The sequence below is a fragment of the Nycticebus coucang genome, chromosome 9 (assembly GCF_027406575.1).
Source record: "Nycticebus coucang isolate mNycCou1 chromosome 9, mNycCou1.pri, whole genome shotgun sequence".
NCBI lineage: Eukaryota > Metazoa > Chordata > Mammalia > Primates > Lorisidae > Nycticebus > Nycticebus coucang.
Genome location: NC_069788.1, coordinates 99,054,145 through 99,076,933, shown reverse-complemented (window position 1 = coordinate 99,076,933; position 22,789 = coordinate 99,054,145). Strand labels below are relative to the sequence as shown.

At 40.8% G+C, this 22,789-nt stretch overlaps 1 protein-coding gene across 2 annotated transcripts in view; it reads left to right on the top strand.

The window, feature by feature from the left end:
- The window catches only part of FLRT2 (fibronectin leucine rich transmembrane protein 2), an 88,574-nt gene extending 66,267 nt beyond the window's left edge, over positions 1-22,307 (top strand). For both annotated transcript variants that reach the window (XM_053603022.1, XM_053603020.1), the window contains exon 2: positions 19,728-22,307. In XM_053603022.1, coding sequence (XP_053458997.1) covers positions 20,105-22,087 — 1,983 coding nt within the window. In that variant the 5' untranslated portion in view covers positions 19,728-20,104 and the 3' untranslated portion in view covers positions 22,088-22,307. The remainder of the gene's footprint in view (positions 1-19,727) is intronic.
- Positions 22,308-22,789: the final 482 nt, after the last annotated feature.

Here is a 22,789-nt window from a genome sequence, read left to right as displayed (position 1 = left end):
CAATTTAGCCCTTTATCAAGCCTTTTATATTAAAAAAAAAAAAAAAGGAATAAACAAATGGAAGCTGTGCCCTGTCCTGAAGGGCAGGAGAGGGGTTGAATGAGAAGCACAATTCAACCACAGATAGGAGAATGTTCAGCTGAGGAGCAGAGAGGGACTAAGGCATGGGAAGGCAGTGAGGATGCAGGGAAGGGAGCTGAATGCTGAAGTGGGACATTGATGGGAGGTGCAACATGAAAGAGAACAGCTGACAAGGTGCAGCCCCAGGCAGGCAGCACACTGACAGTGCAAGCCATCAGGGCCAGGTTAGGGCCAGGTTGAGTTTCCCATGAACTTGCAGACTATTGTGGAGCCATTTTGTAACCATTGCTTATAAGCTTCCTTGAATTTTAAATAAAACAGCACAATCCTAGTAAAGAGGTTGTGGAGCACAGCCGGACTTCCAGGACTAAAACTATGCCCAGCATTACCACTTCCCAGGGGAGACTGCAGGCCTCTGGGTAATGGGAGACCGCAGGCTGCCCCAGCAGCTGGTGACCAGCTAGCTGCAGTGGATTGATGGCCTGGGGAGCAGAACTCTAAAGATCTTTGTGCCCAAAGGAAAGAGCTCAACCCTGGAGTTTGATTACTTGGGTTTGAACCCCAGCTCTGTTCCCTGCTAGGAAGGCAAGCTTGAGCAAATCCCTGCTGCTCCCTGAGACTCAGTTTTGCCATTGGTAAAATGAGACAAGTAAAAATACTTGTCTCGGAGATGTGAAATGCTTCAGAGAATACTCGGTAAATTCTATGCAAATATTAACTCTTTAATAATTGTCACTATTATTGGTAAACCACAGAGATGTGGAGGGCTAAGAAAGAGTACTCATGGAAAGATTGTTCTGTATCTGACATACGCTATTCAGAAATGGAAGTTTTTTCCTTGAAGTCACCTTGGAATGTTTTGAATAAATACCACACTTTAGAAATACTTGCTCCTGGAGGTCAGGTAGAAGAGTTCATTGTCTGCAAAAAGCAATGCCTCTTGATGTGTTTGAAGAAAAGGCCCTTTGTACAATGGATATTGTTTTTAAATTATATTTAAATCTGTCGATAAAATTTGTTATTAAATATTTATAATACAGGGCAGTGAACTGTTTATATATATTGTGGCTATAAATGCATTTGCATGTATATATTATATGCACACACTCATTCACAAACCTTGAAAATGCATATATAGATATACATGTGTATAACACAAAAATACATGTATAACTACTTGATTTTCTTTGCTCTTTCCTGACACAGAAGCCTATTCAAATGATGATGTATTTATTCTCATTACTTGGAGTGACCATTTTGCTAAAACATCCTGAAAATAGTCCTTTTGCTCCAATTCGGAGTTCATGGCAGGAATTACCCCCTGATAATGCTACTGGCTCTGCTCCCTGCCCAGCTTCTCCATTGGAAGGCGAGATGGCACTTGTAGTTTCATTAAAGCTCTCTGTAGCTCAAAGAATAAATTGGAGAAATCAGGATTGATTACATTCAGTGCTCTCTCTGTCTTTGTCAGGCTTATGTTCAAAGCCAAGTTCGAGTTCTCAAAGCAAGAGTAGCTTAATTCTCTCTACACTCGGTACAGAGAATTATGATTCAGTGAAAGTTCCCATTATTATAAAGAGTGAAATGGAAAGAGTAGGTGTAACTTCGCTTTAGGACTTGGACCTTCCCGTCAGTGACTTTTTGCTCCATTAACTGAATGGATCTGGCAACTTAGTAGGAAACAAGTTGCTCAAATGTCACCAACGAATGGTGTGTCCTTCAATGCATGTGAATTACGTGTAGGGAGCTTTCATTTTAGTTAGAAGTGACACTGACAACTGTTTGGAAGATGTATTGCAGTGAAATCTTCTGTAATCCAAGAACAATGATCACTTCTGTTCTAGGGTTACTTTTTCATTGCAGGATGGAAGTATTTGGAGATTATTTTCTTCTTTGCAACTGATGAAGAGAGTGAAAAATACAAACACCACTTTCTCCCCACACCTTTCAGATACTCCCATTCAAATAGGGTTTCTCTTTCTTGCCTAGGTATAATTTTGTTGATAACTCTATTATTGACATTTATAACTATCATCTACCTTAAATTATTTATTGAGCCATCACCCTTGTCTTCCTCTCTCCTGAGTAAGGTACAGACAAGGACTTGAACTGATTTCTGAATTCCCTGAAGGTGTAGGGTATGAGCTCCTACAGGGATCACTGTCTCCCAAGTCATCTACAGGAGATGGAAGCCCCATTGATTGTTAAGGATGAAATGGAGGCTTATGTCTTAATATTTTCTAAAATAATGAGATTGACTAAATAGCTGGTGACCTAAAAACCAGCATATAAAGAATGGCCTTGTCTCACTGTTCTTTGCTGAGTGAAGCTTTCCAATGAAGACAAGATAAGGGCAGATAAATAACTTCTGCTCTAAGATGATAGGTTTTCCTCTTCATTCTTTTATTTTTTGTCACACCTTGACAGATAAAGACATAGATTAAGAATGGAGAAAAGTTAGAGATTAAAATTGTATGTATTCTGGGTAACAAAGGACTCTTCTACAACTTGAACTTTAACTTGGAATTGAGGATATTGTAACCTAAAAATGTGTACCCTCATTTTAATTTGAAATAAAAAAGTAACTATTCCATATGTCTTCATGGTGCCATTTTGACTGAGTTGAAACGTACTGTGTGGCACTTTCATGCAAGCTCATGTCCGTTACTTTTTTCAAAATGATTCCAGTGAACTGAAGAACTTCAAGAAGCTATCTTACTTAAATCAATCCCAACTGGTCTTACTAGTTTTTTTTTTTTTTTTTTTTTAAATAACATTTTTGTGGAGTGATGTTACTTTTTGGAGGTGGTATGGGTTGGAAAATTGTCACATATTTTAAAATTGGAAAGAAACATAGATCTAATTGAGTCTATCTCCTTTGATATGTCCTGGTGACATATAACGCAGGAAAGTTAAGTGATGGGAAGCTTTGAAGGGTCATTCAGCAGTAAAATCGGGGTTTCCTAACCCTTCCTCAGGTCTTCACTTACTTATACCTATTTCCTGTGTTTTTCCCTTGTTAATATATTACTTGGTAATCTCCTGTGTGTTCATTTTATTTGTCTTGACTAGGGTGTACATTTTTTTTTTTTTTTATTGTTGGGGATTCATTGAGGGTACAATAAGCCAGTTACACTGATTGCAATTGTTAGGTAAAGTCCCTCTTACAATCATGTCTTGCCCCCATAAAGTGTGACACACACTAAGGGTGTACATTTTTAAGGATTTGAATCTTATCTTCCACTTCTTTTATAGTTGAATCTTACCTTCCACTTCTTTTTTTTATTTATTTTTTTTTTTTTAGAGACGGAGTCTCACTTTGTCACCCTCGGTAGAGTGCCGTGGCGTAACACAGCTCACAGAAACCTCCAACTCCTGGGTTTAGGCGATTCTCTTGCCTCAGCCTCCTGAGTAGCTGGTACTACAGGCACCCACCACAATGCCCGGCTATTTTTTTTTGTTGCAGTTTGGCCGGGGTCGGATTTGAACCTGCCACCCTCGGTATATGGGGCGGGCGCCCTACTCACTGAACCACAGGCGCCACCCTTACCTTCCACTTCTTTTGACCCTTTACCACCTAGCCCACGTCTCTGGAACATGATTATTCACAACAGTAGTATTCGCTTTAAGGATTAATGATTAGGCGGCACCTGTGGCTCAAGGAGTAGGGTGCCAGTCCCATATGCCGGAAGTGGCGGGTTCAAACCCAGCCCCGGCCAAAAAAAAAAAAAAAAAAAGTAAAAAGGATTAATGATTGACGTGGGCAGCATTTGTTTTCGTAAATTGCTGTGCGTGAAGAAATTGAGAGTTCTCTCATCAAAAAAGAAGAAGAAGACAAAGTCAGAAGCAAGATAAATAAGCCTGGGATTGTTTTTAAAACTCAGAAGAATTTTTTGGTGTTCTTATTGTTTTTGAAATTGGACTAATGGTAGAGGGGAATGGAAGGATGCAGATAATCTAAATGGCTCTCAATAGCTGCAGTTGAGAGCAGTGCTGAAGAAATACTTTCAAAGAGAGCTTAGGAAATGAGGAAGAAATTAGTCTTTCCTGCTGCATGTGTTTGCAGAAAGGTGGAATAAGAGGATTAGAAAGGAAAATGGCTGTCAACGCTGTTAGGTGCCCCTGTGATTCTTTGGTATAGAAAGTTCAGAGTCATCATAGGTCACAAAAAAGATGCCACTAAGAATTCACAGTCCTTCAGGGCTCAAATTCAGTGAACCTTACAAATAATTCAGGAAGTAAGAAGTGCCTGGGTGTGGCACCTTTAATAACTTGGTTTCTTCTTTTCCTTTCCAGTCTTTTCTCTCTGATTCAGTTAAAACCTGCCCTTCCTCGCAGTCCCTTTGTATTGTTAGGAAATCCCATTTAGGGAACCCAGAGATTTGTTTTCTCAGCTGCATTTTGCTTTCGATAATTCACAAATATAGTTTGAAATTGGGGCATAATTTATATTTGCTCATCTCTTTTTGTTGGGTTTTTTTTGCTTCAATAAGTCATAGGTTTTATAGTCTTGGAAGCCAAGAGAATCATCATATGCATTTGAAAATTCATATAGTGTAGAAGTTTTCAAACATGAGACATAATTAGGACAGTTACTTCAGTTAAATTAAGAAAATAAAAATATTTAATAATTTATACACAAACCCCATTAAATTGGACATTAATTGGCCAGTCTTCTGAAGTATAGCTTGGATTTTGGTCTGTGTATTTCCATATCACTGATTGAATTAGTATTATTTTCTCTCCTAAATATGTCAGCTCTGATTTTCTGTTTGCTTTCTTATGTTAAGATGAAAGATTTTTCTACCTTCGCACCTCCTGCCAGCAACTTTAACTGACATGCATTCATTAATTTTTCTACACCATTCACGACATTACCATATTATGAATAACTTTTTTCTGGGCAGCTGTTTTATTGCTTTACAAGATATTTACTCCTGTTCTATAATTATGGATAGAAAGTGTAAGAGCCCTTGTGCACTTTGGACCACTTGGTAAGCACGGGGGCAGCCGTCCAGGGCAATGTGTAAAGGTGCTGGAAGAAGACCTGAGTCAAAACCGACACTGGCTGTGTCACGGGCGAGTGTATTTCAGTGAGGGCATGCGACCATAGAGTTCTATGATGAACCAGGAAACTTTCTGATACATCTCAGAATATATCCCAGCTACCTGTGATGTTGGGAGTGTTGACTTAAATTCTTGGTGCTCAGTTTCTATGTCAATAAAATGGCAATGGGATGATACTTAACTCATAAGGTGGCGGCCGTGAGGATTAAATGAGTGGGCAAGTCTCCAGCACAAGGCATGGCACATGTCACACTTCACATGGTAACTCAGCGCAGCTTAGCTGTTACTTATTTTTACTTCCATGCTTGGTAGTCTATGACCTTGTCTCTCAAACATTTTTCATTATCTCCCCTCCCTGCTCTTGAGTATAGGAGGATTTTTAGATTTCTTTGTCCTAAATGATACTCTTCCCTCATGACATTTTAATACCACAGCTATTATACTGTGTATCTGGGTATGTTCTGTCACCACTGGAGAGGCTAAAGCCATCGTCCTTTTTAAGGGTTTTTCCTCCTTTCCCCAGGAAACAATATTTATGCTCTTGAGGCTGACATCACTCTCACTGAGACGCATAGACGTGTGGTCTCTTGTGTTTGGGATGACCGTATGAAAGAGATGCCAACCCTGCACAATGTGAAGGGACTGAGCCGGTGACGACCTGGACGGCATGCTGCTTTCTCCCTTGGATGCTTCCCTCCTGAGACAGACCCTTAGATCTGGGAGCTGTCGATGGAGAGTATACAGTAAAGGATTGATGCATAGCGATGATTTTTACAGTCTACGAAAAGTAATTAGACTCAGCTGATACTGCTTTTCTTAATAACCACTTAGTAGCAGTTTTCATTGCTGTTAAAGGATTATCATTGAAGATACGGAGTCATTTATTCATTGGCCAGAAAAATAGGGGGCGAGTGGATTCTTGGAACTGCCATGGGTTAGACCACAGCCCCCGGGGGAAAGGCCTAAAAGCTGGAATGAGACTCAGCGTGCTGTCCAGGGGATGACTTGTTCTCCGTGAACAAACAAGTTTGTTTTGCAGTCCTTCTGCATGAGTCGGATAGAAGTGGGCTGTTTCTTAATCACCTCGTGTTAAGTTGGGGCTTGCCTCTCTTCTGGGTTAGGTATTTTATGTACTTTTTACAGTGTTGGAACGCAAATGTGCCTCTGTGTTACTAGCTCAGACTGCCCTTACGTAGGACCGCAGACTCGCAGACGTGGACTAGCAACAGTGATGTGTGTTCTCACAGTTCAGGGGCGTAGGAGTCCAAGGTCAGAATGTCAGCAGGATTGGTTTCTTCTGCGACCTCTCTCCTTGGATTGTAGATGGTTGTCTTCTCTCTGTGGGTGTCTGTGTCCTAATCTCTAAAATTAGCACAGCGTACCCCATAAATTCAGTAATGTACACAGTTATGATCTAATAAAAGAAAAGTTAGGGCAGGTGGCCCTCCCAGCCTTGTCTGGCTGTTAGTGCCTGTGTGATTCTTTGACATAGAAGGTTAGGAATTAACACAGGTCACACTCACGTTGATTAGACCACACCCTGTGGAACTCACCTTAAATTAATTATCTCCTTAAAGACTCTGTCTCCAAATACAGTCACATTCTGTGGCACTCAGAGTTAGGACCTTGATATATGAATTTGGGGTGATGCAGTTCAGTCCATGACAAGTCACTATTTGTCATGCAGTGGTCATTTGGTAAATGAAAGTCTATGGATTTAGCAATTCTAGCAATATTTTTGAGTTAAATAATGTTTCTTAAACATTTTGTTTCTTTCGGTCTTAAAGATATGCTTAAAAATAGCATTCCTTTGTGTTGTTTCCTTTTATTCAGAACTTGGTGTGTTTTGAAGCGGGTCCCCTCACCAGGTGAAAAAGAACCAGCACCCCCAGCTGGCCTGCCCAAGACTTTGCAGGGTCCTGTGCAAGACTAGAGAGAGGCCGGCTGTAGATACTATTAGCAAATTGTCTTAAAAGTGTGTGCACTGCTCCTGTTGTGACCAATCTGCCTTTCAGAGTGTCCTGGGAGGCCACACGGGTTTGACTTTAGAATTCTCAAATTTGACAAAGTTCAGGAAGTAGCAGTTCCAGGAGAATTGGTCCCAAGTCTCCTTCCCACTGAGGTCTCCGTGTGACCTCTAAAGAGTTTTGCACACACACCCCATCTCTGCAGTCCCCACCCCCCTTCTAAACAAACTTAGAGTTATCATAACCTCTAAGGAGGGCAGACCCAGTGGAAAGGTCCACCAAGGCCCTGGGAGAAAGAAGCCTTGGAGCCAGGAACTCTGCAATTAGGGTACCCAGGATGTAGCCTCGAAGGGTCAGTCTAGGCTTTGGACAGTCACTTCCACTTGACCTTGTGCATTTCTCGAACCAATAAGAAGGGTACAGGCTGTAGCTCTCAAGATAGTACTGGGGTCAGTTCCAGCTTTTTTAGGAACTCTTACTAGTTTTACCATTATTCCATACTCTGAATTCCCTGCAAAATGGTCAAGAGAGTTAGGAAGACAGAATATTTTAAGAAAACCCCAGGGTCAGAAGTCAGCCACGTTCAAAGATGATTAATAGAGGTGGCTGTTTCATTGGGAATTTGCTTCATTAAGTCTTGGCCCTCAATGTCTACAGTTTTTGCGCCAGTGAGTCCCCTAAAAGACCAAGTAACTGTTTGTGATGAGACCTAGTTCTAGAAGCATGTGAGCAGGCAGTTTCTGTGGGAAAGCACAGTATGAGTAGGCTATTGCACCCCTTGAATGGGGCTGGCCCTCACCTGCAGTCAGCTGGAGGAGGTACCTGGCACCACCCCTGTGTACCAGTAGGACTGCCCAGCCTCTCATGAATGAATGACTAGGGTCACTAAAAAACTGCTTTTTCAAATTATCTGAGATTTCTTTTTGCCAGGCTGTGCACAGAGCTTCAGAAGAAAGAAAAAAGCCACTGGTTCACTTCACCACATAGAATAATTTATAGGTAGTACCAATTTAGTTGCCAGGGAGCAGCGGGTGGCTTGTGCCTTCCCCAGTGGAAGGGACATTATGCTAAGCAGAATGGAAGGCTTCAGTGCTGCTGATAGAAGGCGAGAGACCCTTCTAATTAATTACATGGCTGTCTTTACCCAGCATGGGTAGCTCACTTTCTCATCAAAGTCCTTGTTTAGTCAAAGCCCTGCATTTCTTTTATTTATTTATTATTTATACTTCATCTCTTTCCAAAGAGAATTTGAGACTGCTGGGGAAAAAAAATGTGTGAGGGGGTTTGGGAGACTCTGACAGGGGACTTTGGAGAAGAGAGTTCTGACAGAAGTTTGGAGGTTACTTTTTCTCTCCAGGATCTTGTTCTTGATAAAATGTCCTGTTCTACTTCATGATTACTTGGTAAGAACTTTCAACCCTGTGCTGTCTGAATCCAGATAGCATCTTTGATCTTTACCTTCTCTCAGTGCACGTGCCCTGCAGGCTTTCCATGGTGGAGAATGAAGTTCAGATTGCTTACCAGAGCCTTAAGGCTTTTCCTGTCCCAGTGCAGTAGAACCCTTGGCCCTGTTTCGGAATTCTCTCCCTATTCCTCATATAATGTCCTGGCCACATTAGTCTTACAGTTCCTAAGAGTTCAAGCTCTCTCTTCCAGGTACCTTTGTGCCTGTTCTTACCCAGACCTAGACTATATTACTCCCTCTTCTTCCTTGTTCCATCCTGCTGCACACTGGATTCCCCTTTTCTAACAATGCCTCATTTTCTCCATGAGTGCTATGTTTAAACCCACCCCACCACTCCTCATTATCCTCTCTGACATTTATTTCCTTTATACATTGCTCATGGTTTTATCATTTCATATCTCAAATTTGTCGTTTCACTTGATTCTATTTTCTGTCTTGCTTTCTTAACATATTCCTTTAATGACCACAGGGACTCTGTCTTGCTCACCTTTGCATCACACAGCCCTCAAACTGAATCAGACACACAGGTGCAGCTGCTCGACCATTGTCTGATGAAGGAAAGGTTGAAAAATACCAGCTTAAGGAAAAGATCTGATACACTTCACTGGATTGGGAATGTCTGCCCTGGACATGTGCATCCATACAGAGAGTAGAATTCTATTCTAAAGGACTTGGTTTATTGATAAAATGTTAACCATCAAAGAACCATCACAGAAAGTTTCTTAAGGAAACGAAGGTCCATGGGGAAATCACGACATGTGAAGTTGTTGCCCACTGGTGTTTCTTTTTTCTTGTTTTGTCTCAGAGGGCAGACCTGTCTTGGAGGTAGAATACTTAATAAGATAAAACTTTATAGACCATTTAAAATACTCTCGAGAACCAGGGTCTGTATTTACTTAGGTGTGGGAGCCTAGCAAAGGAAGGAATGGGAAACCTAATCTTATTTCAAGCATAGGAGGCTCTTCTTATTCCTCTCTCTGTAGCTGCTATAGCTTCAAACTCCTGAGCTCAAAGCAATCATACTGCCTCCCTCTGCCTTCCATGTAACCATGGACTATCTGTAGACATGCACCATGCATCACCACTTCTGGCTGATTTGTATATTTTTTTGTAGAGACAGTGTCTCCCTGTGTATCCCAGGCTGGTCTCGAACTTCTGGCCTTAAGTGATCCTCTGGTCTTGATGTCCCAAAGTACCAATATGACAGGCATCAGCCACAGTGCCAGGCCTTAAATTTTCTTTATCATCCCAAACTTCACGGTACTCTCATAAGTTTGAGATTTATTTATTTACCATTGATGATTGAAGCCCTTTTCTGGATAAACATCAGATATTTGAGACAAAGACAAAAAGTCAATCCACATTATGTTCTACGTGTGTCTGTTTGTGGTGTCTGGATCACCTTTCAGCTGTGCTGTCTCCCTCTGGTGGCCGTCATGTGCACATGTGCCTGGGTGGCATGGATTAAGTCAGACTATAGCTTGCTTTTCTTACATAAAAAGTCAAAAATCATCATCTGCTCTTGAGGGTTTTTTTTTTGTTTTCCTTTTTTTTTTATTTTATGGGAGTTTTTTTAAACAAAATGAAATGGTTGAAATTAATTGGCACCATATAATTAAGAAAATACAAGTTTTTTGCCTTTGGGGTAAAGTTTAAAAGCTATAATAACCCTCAATGAAAGCAGAGCTCTGATTGTATGTAAACCCATGAAAGGATTTATTTGTATGTTTAAATGCCTCTATGTTTGGAGAACATATCTTAAAATCCATTCAAGTGAGAAAGTCCACCACTAAAGATTTTTTAAAAGATGACTTTTAGAATCCATGGCATATTTTTAATATTTTCCTTTGAATTATTCCTCACTTGTACTGTGTTGCTACAATAGATATAATACTGAGGTCACTCTTTTTTTTTTCTTGAAAATGACTTAATTTGATCTTAACCCACATCTAATCATGTACTGGAGTTGAGGGGTATGTTCTTGATAGAAGAGGGTCAAAGATGAGAAATACTAATTTTTCTTCTGTTTCTTATACTCTCTTGTTCTCTCAATCCAGAAATAGTCCCCTGAACATAGCCTGACACCTCAGCATGACAGGTGTTCTGAAGGTGAGACAGCACATTGTAAAAAACCATTTATTCAGTGAGGGAATTTTATACCATTTACATTCAGAACCATCCCTGTGATACCAAAATAGGCTTAAGCAATGAATTTTTTTCATTTTTTAGAATCAAAACCAGATAACTCACCTGGCAGTATGCAGTATGTAATGTCATTTCATGCATCTATTCAATATTGCCAACTGAAATCTGTATTCTCTTTTTGAAGGAGACAGAGATTTTCTGTTTTATTATGTGTATTACATTGGGATGCAATACTTTGGTGGGGGAAATAGGCCATGTTTATATTTTTGGATCAGTTTATTTTTTTATTAGCTTTTTTATAGCTCTCAAAGATATTGGCCTATTTTATGTTGGTGCTAACTATGTGGAATGGCTAAGCAGTAAGCAATTAAAGTTGATTGTTACATTGAATTTATGAAAATGTTTAGAAGCTGTTGATATTATATGAGTAGAAATGCATTTTTTTTTTTTTTGTATTTCCCAATTTCAAGTTGCAACCATTGTAAAACTGAAATGTTAGGTATCTTCCCATCAAAACAAGTTTGTAATCATGGTTCCATTTGACCCCATTTTAGCAGTACCATTGGTCAGTAAGAGAATACAATTTGATGTCATTTTGTAAAACAAGTATAGTGCTGTAGTCATTGCAATTATTTTCTAGTTGCATTTTACAATGGTCAAATAGTTTATGTTCGGGAACTATTCATTCATCTCTTTATCTATCCTTCAATCTCTCTCAAGAGATTAGGGAAACTTAAAACCTTTAAAAACTGTTCTGAAATGTTATCTGCGTGATTCCTCATGGGACCTCAGATTGAAGATGTTGAAGAGTTTTTACAGACTGCCTTTTCAAACAAAGTAATCATCTGAAGGTCGTCCTTTGATTTGTTCACTTATTCTGCACATAGTTCTTGAATGTCTGCCACGTGCTGCTGTAGTCGCTGGGGAAATAATGGTGAGCAAAAGCAGACCAACCTCCATCTGCCTAGAGCAGTGGTTCTCAACCTTCCTAAGGACGTGGCCCTTTAATATAGTTCCTGTAGGTCGCAACCCATGGGTTGAGAAGTGCTGGCCTAGAGCTTACAGATAGGCAGGACAGAGGCTCAGAGCATGGCTCTGGAAAAGCCCTGTACCTTGTTCTCTGATTGACTTTAATAAATGCCTCCACATACTTACAGGGTTGATGGATGTTAGCTGTGTGTGTGTCCCTGTGTGTGTGTGTGTGTGTGTCACCAAAAGAAAGAACTGTGATCAATGAATAAAGGGGACAGTTAGATTCAACTTAAACAGCTCTCTACTGAATTAGGGACAAATGCTTCCTGGCATGGAGGGGTTTGTTGTTGTTTAATGGGAATGACCAACATAATGAGTGTGTATTTTCCACATGTTGTGCAACAGTTAGAGTGATTTTCAGTGATTAATACTGTTATTTTCTCCATTTTACATGAATTAACTGAGTCACAGAGAGGTGATGTTACATGTGTCTAAGTTAACACAGCTGGTGAGTGAAAAGCTGTCAGGGCATATGTCTCCAGAGCCCACCCTTTGCTCATTACCCTTTCTCTAACTCAGGGGTCCTCAAACTTTTTAAACAGGGGGCCAGTTCACTGTCCCTCAGACCGTTGGAGGGCTGGACTATAGTTTAAAAAAATAAAAAAACTATGAACAAATTCCTATGCACGCTGCACATATCTTATTTTGAAGTAAAAAAACAAAACGGGAACAAACACAATCACATCACCTCATGTGGCCCGCGGGACGCAATTTGAGGACCCCTGCTCTAACTCTTTTACACAAATTTATGGGGTGCCTAATTTGCACTCCTTGTCACTTCACATGTTTATACCTACTCTTCCCAACAATTCCATAAGCACAAGTCATTATCCCCTTGAGATGAAAAAGGTGAGGCTCGGGGAGGTTCCGTCAGGTGCCCCTCATCATGCTGTGAGTGAGTGGATGAGTTGAGATCAAAACTAAATTCTGACTAAGTCCAAGCTTTCTGCTCTTTTCATAATACCCAGCCAACTCTGAGATATTTGTTTGACCCAGAAGACAGAAGGACCAATTTCCTGAAAGCAGTTCTAGAGGGGGTGGACTGGTCATCACACCCACCTGGGCAAAGCTGATGACAGGCACTAACCCAGCCTCCTTCGCAGATCTGTAGAACCAGAATCTGCAGCGGTGGAACCTAGAAACCCTCACTTTTCTTCACCACCATTCCCTAGTGTTTTGGGGTTGGGTCATCACTATACCAAGCAATGGGAGAAAAAAGTTCTTCTCTGAGTTCAGAATGTAAGAAATCAATTATTTTCTGTGACATAGGAGACATTTGGGATCTGTTTGAGCAAAGGAATCTGATGAATGAATTGAACTGCCTCCCTTTGAAATGGATTTAAAGTATGTAGAGATGAGCTGCAAGAGGTCCATAAAACATATAATTTTATGTTTTATTAGTACTCTCTCAATGCATTCCCCCCCCCCAAAATTCTGCTCTACAAGATGCCCTTCACTACTGGGAACCAACTGCCAAGCCAGTTGCTATCAGGAATTGCTTTCAAGGCATCAAGACAGCTGGTGAGTCTGTCTCCTGGGTCAAACCAACATGCAGGTGATGGTGTGGAAAGAGGCCGCCATTGTGCAGTCCAAGATTTTAAAGGGACCAAGGGATGATCCAAGGGTCTCCTTTGTAGGTGGAGAGCGGTGTGTGGTAGTCGTGAATATGTCCTCAAAGTTCATGCGTTTTCAGTTTATAACATTGGTTGTTTGTTCTAAACTTACCCCTATTATTTGAACCAATTGAAAACTATGTGAGAACAACTCTTGAAATGTGTTGGAGTATTTTGTGTTTGCCAGGAGAATAGCTTTATTTCTTTTGGTCTGATTTTAATGTTTTCAATTCTAGACAGACTGGAGCCAGGAAATTGTCAACTGTTTAAATCAAGTGTTCCCTTTCTTTCCTTCTCTCCCTCCCAACCTTCTTCTCTCCCTCTTCCTTCTTTTTCTCTCTTTGTCTTAGTAAAGAAAAATACTCATCTGGTAAGAAACTTTAAGGGACATGGTTGAGGTTCAGTGAATGAGGTAAAAAGAAAAAAAAATCAGTTTTAAGTTAGAGGGCAACTGGTGTTGTATTTTCCCCAAATTCCTTTGCTAATCCCCACGTCTTGGCCAGCTAACCTAGAAACTCCCCCAGTTACTGTGCGAACAATATTTATAGCCTATCTTGGGGGACGTGGAAATGCACACAGATCTATAAATTGCTTTAGTGTTTCCAGACTGTAACAAAGACATTGGTAGTGCCGTTAGGACTGTGGATTCTGCACCTGCATGTGTCTGATTTTGAGCACAAATCCTCAACTTCAGAAGCTCAAAGTCAGATTTGACCCTGGGAAACTTTTCTAGGAGAATCTCTCTTCAGTTTCGCTTATTTATACCACTTAATGCACTGCGCTGCCTTGTCACAATTCCGCTGGTGCTGCAACCATTAAGATTTTATTAGGTTTGTCATAGTGTCATTATATTATGCAATTGGCAGGGCTTATTGACAATTCTTATTTTCTGTACTATGATTTTTATGGTCTGAGTTTATTAAGCACTCCTGGAATACTGCCTCCTGGAATTAATTAAAAAAAATAAAAAATATGTATTAGGCAGCACTAGGAGAAAGATTCTTTGCAGAAAGGTTTTACATGACTTAGGTGCTTGGCGTCTCAGTTCCTATGAAAAGAGTTAAATGAAAGTAAAGTAGCGGGAATAACCACAGCTTGTTACTGTCGTCTTTAAGAGACTGGCAGGGCCAGGTTCTTGCTGTCCCCCAAAGAGCATTTTTTTGCATGTTGATTTACACTCAGGCTTTTGAAACTGTTACCTACTTTAAATGAAAATTTCCGTTTTTACCTAGCACCTTCCATTAAGCTGTTCTTCGTCATCTCTGATTTCTTGGAGAGGAAACATACTCAATATAGTATTCAAACAAATAGGGAAAAAAAATTTTTTAAAAAAATCTTTTGATCTCAGTATTTGCAGTTCATCTTGTAAAGCAATTTTCCCCCAACGTTTGCCTTAGAAATGAAATACACTTAAAGATTTTGAAACCAGAGTTTAATATCTTTTAGAACAGTGTTTTTCAACCTTTTGTGTCTCACAGCACACTTGAACCTATAGTTAAACTTCCATAGCACACTTGCATTATGTTGATCCAAAAAAAAGTAAAAAAAAAAAAAAAAATATATATATATATACACTTTCAATGCTTTGAACCTTTTTCAAAAATAATTTAATTCATGATCTTTAAAATTTTTTCCTCTCATGACACACCACTGTGCACACTGGTTGAAAATCACTCTTGTAGAAGTATAACTATCAGTGAGACTCACTCTTGTAGAAGTATAACTGTCAGTGAGACTCACACTTGTAGAAGTATAACTATCAGTGAGACGCAGACGCTGCAGTGGAGGAAAGCTCTGTGCACATTTGCGCCTTCTCTTGGCTCACCTGAGTTTCATCCTGCTTCACATCACCAGCAGCTTGTATCCGTGTGCAGAACTTCTTGAGTCTCTTCCCTGGTATGGGCCTTCTTTTCCATAAGATCTTCACAGAGGCAATCCTTTCCCCTGCAGCCTTTTCCTACTACCCCAAAGACTAGGGAAGAGTTCTTTACCCTAATGACATGATGCTCTAGTGTTAGAGCTCTGGACGGGGCACCCTAATTCCCCGCATACTCATTTCTCTCTGCAGAACTTTAATCTTCACGAGGCCAGAATCCACATCAGCTCTGCATACAGCTGTGACCTTGTTTTATTGCCCAGTAGATATTAGTTGGATAAATGAATAAAAAGCTTATTCATTCATGCTTTTCTGGTGTCCATGACAAGAAGACTTTTCAAGTTATATTTATTAGAAACTTCAATTTCCTGTAGAATATTAAAGTAATAATGCCAACTTTGTAAAGCACTTGTAAGCTGGGGTAGGTCAGCGGTTCTCAACCAGGAGTGATTTTGCTTCCCCATGGGGACATATTTATAAATGGTGACATTGGGGGACGTGTTGGATGCATATTGCAGCCTGCAGCAGAGAATCATCTAGCATAAAATGTCATGAGTGCCAAGGGTGAGAAACCCTGGAGTGCACAGAACTCAATAGGTCAAAAGCGATTCTATTTTGTTCTACATATTGGAGTTCACCTCTTTGGATATTGTTAGTCATAATTACATAGAAAGTAATATATTTATGACATTTTCTCCATGTTCCTGCACCTTACAAGCATTTCACAAATATTTCATTTAGTTCTCTTAAACATGCCGTGGCCAACTTTTAGTATTCCTCATTTTACAGATGAAGAGACTAAGCCTTGAAAAGTTAAATATATATCCAAAATTTTGCTGCTAATCAGTGACAGAAGTGGGATAAGAACACAGGCCTGAGTGTTTCACCTTTATATCATCTTGCTTTCTGGATAAGCGTAGCCTTCAGCTTAAAGTCTAAGCAGATCTCTGCTCAGTGTTCATTGGGAACCACAGCTGAAAATACAGAGGACATTTAAATTTAAAAATTTAAATAACAGTGCCTGTGGCTCAAGGGAGTAGGGCGCTGACCCCATATGCCAGAGGTGGCGGGTTCAAACCCAGCCCCTGCCAAAAAACTGCAAAAAAAAAAAAGAAATAACATCCTTCTGGCCTAGGTGTTTGTAATTTTACACTTCTCCTGGTTTGAATACAGTATACTGACTGACACACATAGGCTGTGGATAGAAGCCTCAGAACAAATCTCCTCTAATGCTGTTGTGGGATTCCCAAGAAGAGCAAAGAGAGTTTATTTTCCTCCATCATTGAACTTGTCATAGCCGATCAACACATTGTGATTTAGATGAGTCTTTTCTTCTCGTAAGTTGTATGAACAGTGACAGTTTGCCCCACGTAATCTTATTAGGAGCTTTCTTCAGGATCACATCATCTTCTTACATAATTATAAAAGAAGCACTCAGGAGTAAAATATGCCTTCAAGAGAGCAAGATAGGGGGGAGGGCTGAGGAAGCCTGTTCTTTTCTTACTGAGGACACAGGTCAGGCAAGTGGAAAATTTACAATTTGGACGCATCATAATAGTTTCTTGATCCATCCCTGAGTACTTGGTTAACTCCCAGTGATAACGTCCTTGAGGCTGTCAGCTGATGAACTTGAAGTAAGGGCTGTCATCCTCAAGTGTTGCTTTGTTTCTTGGGACCTAAACACTTGGCTTGTAAAGACAATTTAGAAGCAACTCTTACTTTTTAGACAGGAACGTAGAGACCCTCATGCTGCAGTTTTTCCCACTTAGGACATTCGGTTCATTGTGTGCCACTGTCACACCTTCAAGATTACAGAGGAATACTCAAAAACCTATTAGCTTCTATTCTTAAGTCTCGCTGTTCTGCCTCTTATGAAGAGTAAATGCTAATAGCACTAAATGATTTTTTGTTTTTTGGTTGTTGTTCTTAAATGCTTTACAAAAGTGAGCTCCTCTGATTGCAAATAACTGTGCCTTTGTATCCAGATAAACATTTTTCCTTTGAGGCGAAGTGACATATATAGTTGCTGCACACTGCTCTACCTCGCAGAAGTAATTTACGTATAAGATGTAATTTGAGACTATCTCCTGGGGACAGAAGTGATTAGTATGCCTTAGGCCTTCACTCTTCTCAAAGCAGTCATGTGACAGGCTCTTGCCTTTATTTTACAGTTAGTCAATTAAAACATGAACGATTAAATAAGATGTCAGGGAGGTGTTTAGGTGCTCAAACACCTAACTTTGGTGTGCTCACCCAGGCTCTTGCTGACATGCAGATTCTGAGGCTGTGGGGCTGTGACTCTGCCAGCCCAAGTCAGGCTCCGGCTACTAGACCAAAGCCTGTGCCTTACTAGTAGGATATTAAGGAATGTTAAAATGGCTTGACATTTGAGCTAAGGATGGCATTAAGGTGATAGAATTAAACTCATGTTTTCCAATGCTTACTTTTCATTGTATACATTATTCTTTATGCATATAGAAAGATTTCTTCCAGTGGAAATGACTCCCTTTCAGTGGCAAAACATATTTTCAAGGATTTTTTTTTAATTAAATAATCTTTGAATTTTTATAACGCATCACATCACATCTTCCTGATTTTTATTTTTTCCTGGAAAGAGATTCTCCCTCCCCTCCACCCCCTTTTTTTAAGATTCCTAAACAATAAATGAATTTTACTATTTCTGGTCATCAAAGGCATTTTTTAAATGATTTATAACCTTCAGAATTGTAAAACAAATTTACAATATCCTTGAGACTTAAATAACACTTCCACTGTTCTTTTTTTCTTCTTTTTAAATGATAACGCTGAAGATAGCTAAGGGAACACTTTCCAATAATTCCTCTATGCTTGTAGATGTAAGTTGTTTCAGTCTCTGCGTATGGGTGAGAATTGAGAGACTCGTGGCTTGCCGTGTCCAATCATGTCCGCTTATTTTGTAGGGAAATCAAATCTGGCACCTTTCAATTAACTTCTTTGCCTATTTAATCTAAAACCAGATGGAATACATTCTGGAACAAGAAGGCATGATTACTGTCTGTGGATTGCCTTGACTTCCTCAACTATGGCTTCTATCATTTCAAAATTTGCTAAAAGTCCTCTATAAAACAGGAAAGCACAGATAGGAGGAAAGTGTTGTTGAAAAATTATTTGTCCCAAGTCATGAGCTTTGCAAGTCTTAAAGCAGATTACGATGGTGTATCTCATCAGTAGAAATGTGTCATGTGCTGGAGCATGACCATTTGCCTTGGTGACTCCAGCATAACCTATTTTGGGAGAAGATAAAGAGGAGGGGAGGCAGGAAGTGGGGAAGGAAGGTGAAGTCTTCTCTCTGCCTTCAGCCTTGCTTCTCTGCATCATGTTTATATTGTGTCTTTGTAGGGGGTTCCTAGGATGCATCTTTTTTCTGAATTTTTTTTTAATGACATAGGAATGTGCTCATGACCTACCATTAGGTAACAAAAAGAAAAATAATGATTCCAATTTCATTAAGCATATTGTGTAGAAAAAGAGGTAAATAAACCAATGTGTTCAGTTAGGTCTGAGGGATAGATAATATGAATAATCTTAACCATCTTTATGTTATATTCTTTACATTTTCTAAAGTTCTGTATTAGGCATGCGTAAGCTCTTGTATCAGCTTTGTTACTTAAAAATTTTTAATTTGTTATTTAAAAATGTTTTAAATAACTTTTTTTTTATTAAAGCATAGCTGTGTACATTAATGTGATCATGGGGCATATCACATTTGCCCATTTGACACATTTTCATCACACTGGTTAACATAGCCTTCCTGGCATTTTCTTAGTTATTGTGTTAAGACATTTACATTCTACATTTAGTAAGTTTCACATATACCCTTATAAGATGCACCGGAGAATGCAACAGCTACAGCTTTTTTATAGGACAGTGTGCGGAAGATCAGATACAATATTTGGAAGCAAGGCACTAGGAATACCTTTTAAGTAAGGATGCATCTTCTTAAATGACTTTCTTGAGTCTTCATTTTGCATTTTCAAAATGTATAACCATGTGGGGTTTCACATTTTTCCCCTTATACCAGTTGCTCAGTTTTCCATGTTGAAACAAGACCATGAACAATAGGATTTGTAGGTGGTGACCATTAACTGACTCAGTGGATTCAGCACTGTGCCTGTTTAGATATGCAAGTAGATATTTCAGAGAAGGCGCTGAGTAGGATGATAAATTCTGCAGTGTGATTATTGACAGTAAGTCGGTGACAGTATGGTTTCCTGCTGAGGATAAGATGTTTTAATGATTTGTTTCTGGACTACCTGTTCAACTAAATTACTCGTATTTAAAATACCACTTAAATTACTCTTATTTAAAATACCACTCTCTCCCCCCCACTTCTCCAAATTTAGTCCTGATGGCATTGTTTTCGAAAAGGAGTTACAGTCGTGTGGGACTTTCTTCCTTTTCTACGCTTACCTGACTATTTCCTCTTTTCTTTCCTACAACAGATTGCAGACTGAGCTTAACCAGGAAGTTCATAGGCTAATCAAGGCTGGCCTGACCCAGACAAGAAGGAGAGAGGTCTGCCTGCCTACCTGGGCTTGCCGAAGCCACCGATAACTTGGCATCACCGATTGCCTGTGTGGAAAATTCTTCCTGTTGAATTATATGTTTTTTGCACATGAAGGACAACAGCAAAGAAGCCAACTCCAGGTGATAAGACCAGTGACAGCAGGAAGATTATTTTACCGGATGCCATCAGGACATTTTCTATAGCTGGAGTTCTGGACTTTAACAGGACCTCATCTAGTCATTTTGATTTTGTTACTATTTTTTTCTTTTTTATTTTCCCCGCCACATTGTATTTTATTTCCATACTTCAGAAATGGGCCTACAGACCACAAAGTGGCCCGGCCATGGGGCTTTTTTCCTGAAGTCTTGGCTTATCATTTCCCTGGGGCTGTCCTCACAGGTGACCAAACTCCTGGCCTGCCCCTCCGTGTGCCGCTGTGACAGGAACTTTGTCTACTGTAATGAGCGAAGCTTGACCTCAGTGCCTCTTGGGATCCCGGAGGGCGTAACCGTACTCTACCTCCACAACAACCAAATTAATAATGCTGGATTTCCTGCGGAGCTGCACAACGTGCAGTCGGTGCACACGGTCTACCTTTATGGCAACCAACTGGACGAATTCCCCATGAACCTTCCCAAGAACGTCAGAGTTCTCCACTTGCAGGAAAACAACATTCAGACCATTTCACGGGCTGCTCTTGCCCAGCTCTTGAAGCTCGAAGAGCTACACCTGGATGACAACTCTATATCTACAGTGGGGGTAGAGGACGGGGCCTTCCGGGAGGCCATTAGCCTCAAGTTGTTGTTTTTGTCTAAGAACCACCTGAGCAGTGTGCCCGTCGGGCTTCCTGTGGACTTGCAAGAACTGAGAGTGGACGAGAATCGCATTGCTGTCATATCAGACATGGCCTTTCAGAATCTCACGAGCTTGGAGCGTCTGATCGTGGATGGGAACCTCCTGACCAACAAGGGCATTGCTGAGGGCACCTTCAGCCATCTCACCAAGCTCAAGGAGTTTTCAATCGTACGTAATTCACTCTCCCACCCCCCTCCTGATCTGCCAGGTACGCATCTGATCAGGCTATATTTGCAGGACAACCAGATAAACCACATCCCTTTGACAGCCTTCTCCAATCTCCGGAAGCTAGAACGGCTGGATATATCTAACAACCAACTGCGAATGCTGACTCAAGGGGTCTTTGATAATCTCTCCAACCTAAAGCAGCTCACTGCTCGGAATAACCCTTGGTTTTGTGACTGCAGTATTAAGTGGGTCACGGAATGGCTCAAATATATCCCTTCATCTCTCAATGTGCGGGGTTTCATGTGCCAAGGTCCTGAACAAGTCCGAGGGATGGCTGTCAGGGAGTTGAACATGAATCTTTTATCATGTCCCACCACAACCCCCGGCCTGCCTGTCTTCACCCTGGCCCCAAGCACAGCTTCCCCGACGACTCAGCCCCCCACTCTCTCAGTTCCCAGCCCAAGCAGAGGCCATACATCTCCAACTCCTACCACCTCTAAACTCCCCATGCTTCCTGATTGGGATGGCAGAGACAGAGTGACTCCGCCTATTTCTGAACGGATCCAACTCTCCATCCACTTCGTGAATGATACTTCCATTCAAGTCAGCTGGCTCTCTCTCTTTACCGTGACAGCATACAAACTCACGTGGGTGAAAATGGGCCACAGTTTAGTAGGGGGCATTGTTCAGGAACGCATCGTCAGTGGTGAGAAGCAGCATCTGAGCCTGGTTAATTTAGAGCCCAGATCCACCTACCGGATTTGTTTAGTACCACTGGATGCTTTTAACTACCGTGCCATAGAAGACACCATCTGTTCTGAGGCCACCACCCATGCCTCCTATCTGAACAATGGCAGCAACACGGCTTCCAGCCACGAGCAGACGACTTCCGATGGCATGGGCTCCCCCTTCCTGTTGGCGGGCTTGATTGGGGGCGCGGTGATATTCGTGCTCGTGGTCTTGCTCAGCGTCTTTTGCTGGCACATGCACAAAAAGGGGCGCTACACCTCCCAGAAGTGGAAATACAACCGGGGCCGGCGGAAAGACGACTATTGCGAGGCGGGTACCAAGAAGGACAACTCCATCCTGGAGATGACAGAAACCAGTTTTCAGATCGTCTCCTTAAATAACGATCAGCTCCTTAAAGGAGATTTCAGACTGCAGCCCATTTACACCCCAAACGGGGGCATTAACTACACAGACTGCCATATTCCCAACAACATGCGATTCTGCAACAGCAGTGTGCCAGACCTGGAGCACTGCCACACGTGACGGCCGGAGGCCCAGCGCTGATCAAGGCGGAAGATAAGACTCTGGAGACCACACCCACGTGTGCACGTAGAGACACGCAAATTACATTTGATAAATGTTACACAGATGCATTTGTGCATTTGAATACTCTGTAATTTATACGGTGTACTATATAATGGGATTTAAAAAAAAAAGTGCTATCTTTTCTATTCCAAGTTAATTACAAACAGTTTTGTAACTCTTTGCTTTTTAAATCTTAAAAAAAAAAAAAAAATAGTTGCTCAAGTACTGTACAGGGTTGTACAATGAGAACCCAACGCCAAGGCAAAAGAACAAGTGATTCTTCCTTATAATGCACATTAACCACTTTGCTGTTGAAGCTGTCAGAGTAAATTCCTGGTGGTCAGATAAAAGGGCAGATTAAAATGGACTCACCAGGGTAAGATGAATCATAGCGGTGAAACAAGAAATGGCCCGTATATTTTCCTGCTGTTTCTATACCTCCTGGTCTGGAAGACGAGTAAAAAAAATTCTGTAAAAATGAATGGAGGGGTTGCCCTGATTTGACCCAGTGCAGGAAACACAGAAAGCATCAAGAGGAAGCCAGTTCCCGCAGGATAAGTTAACCCAATTTGACAGATATAAGAAAACTGAGATGAGATTTGGAAAAAAATAAAAAAAATCCTTAAAACCCAGGGGTTGGCTTTCTGACTGGGAACTTAA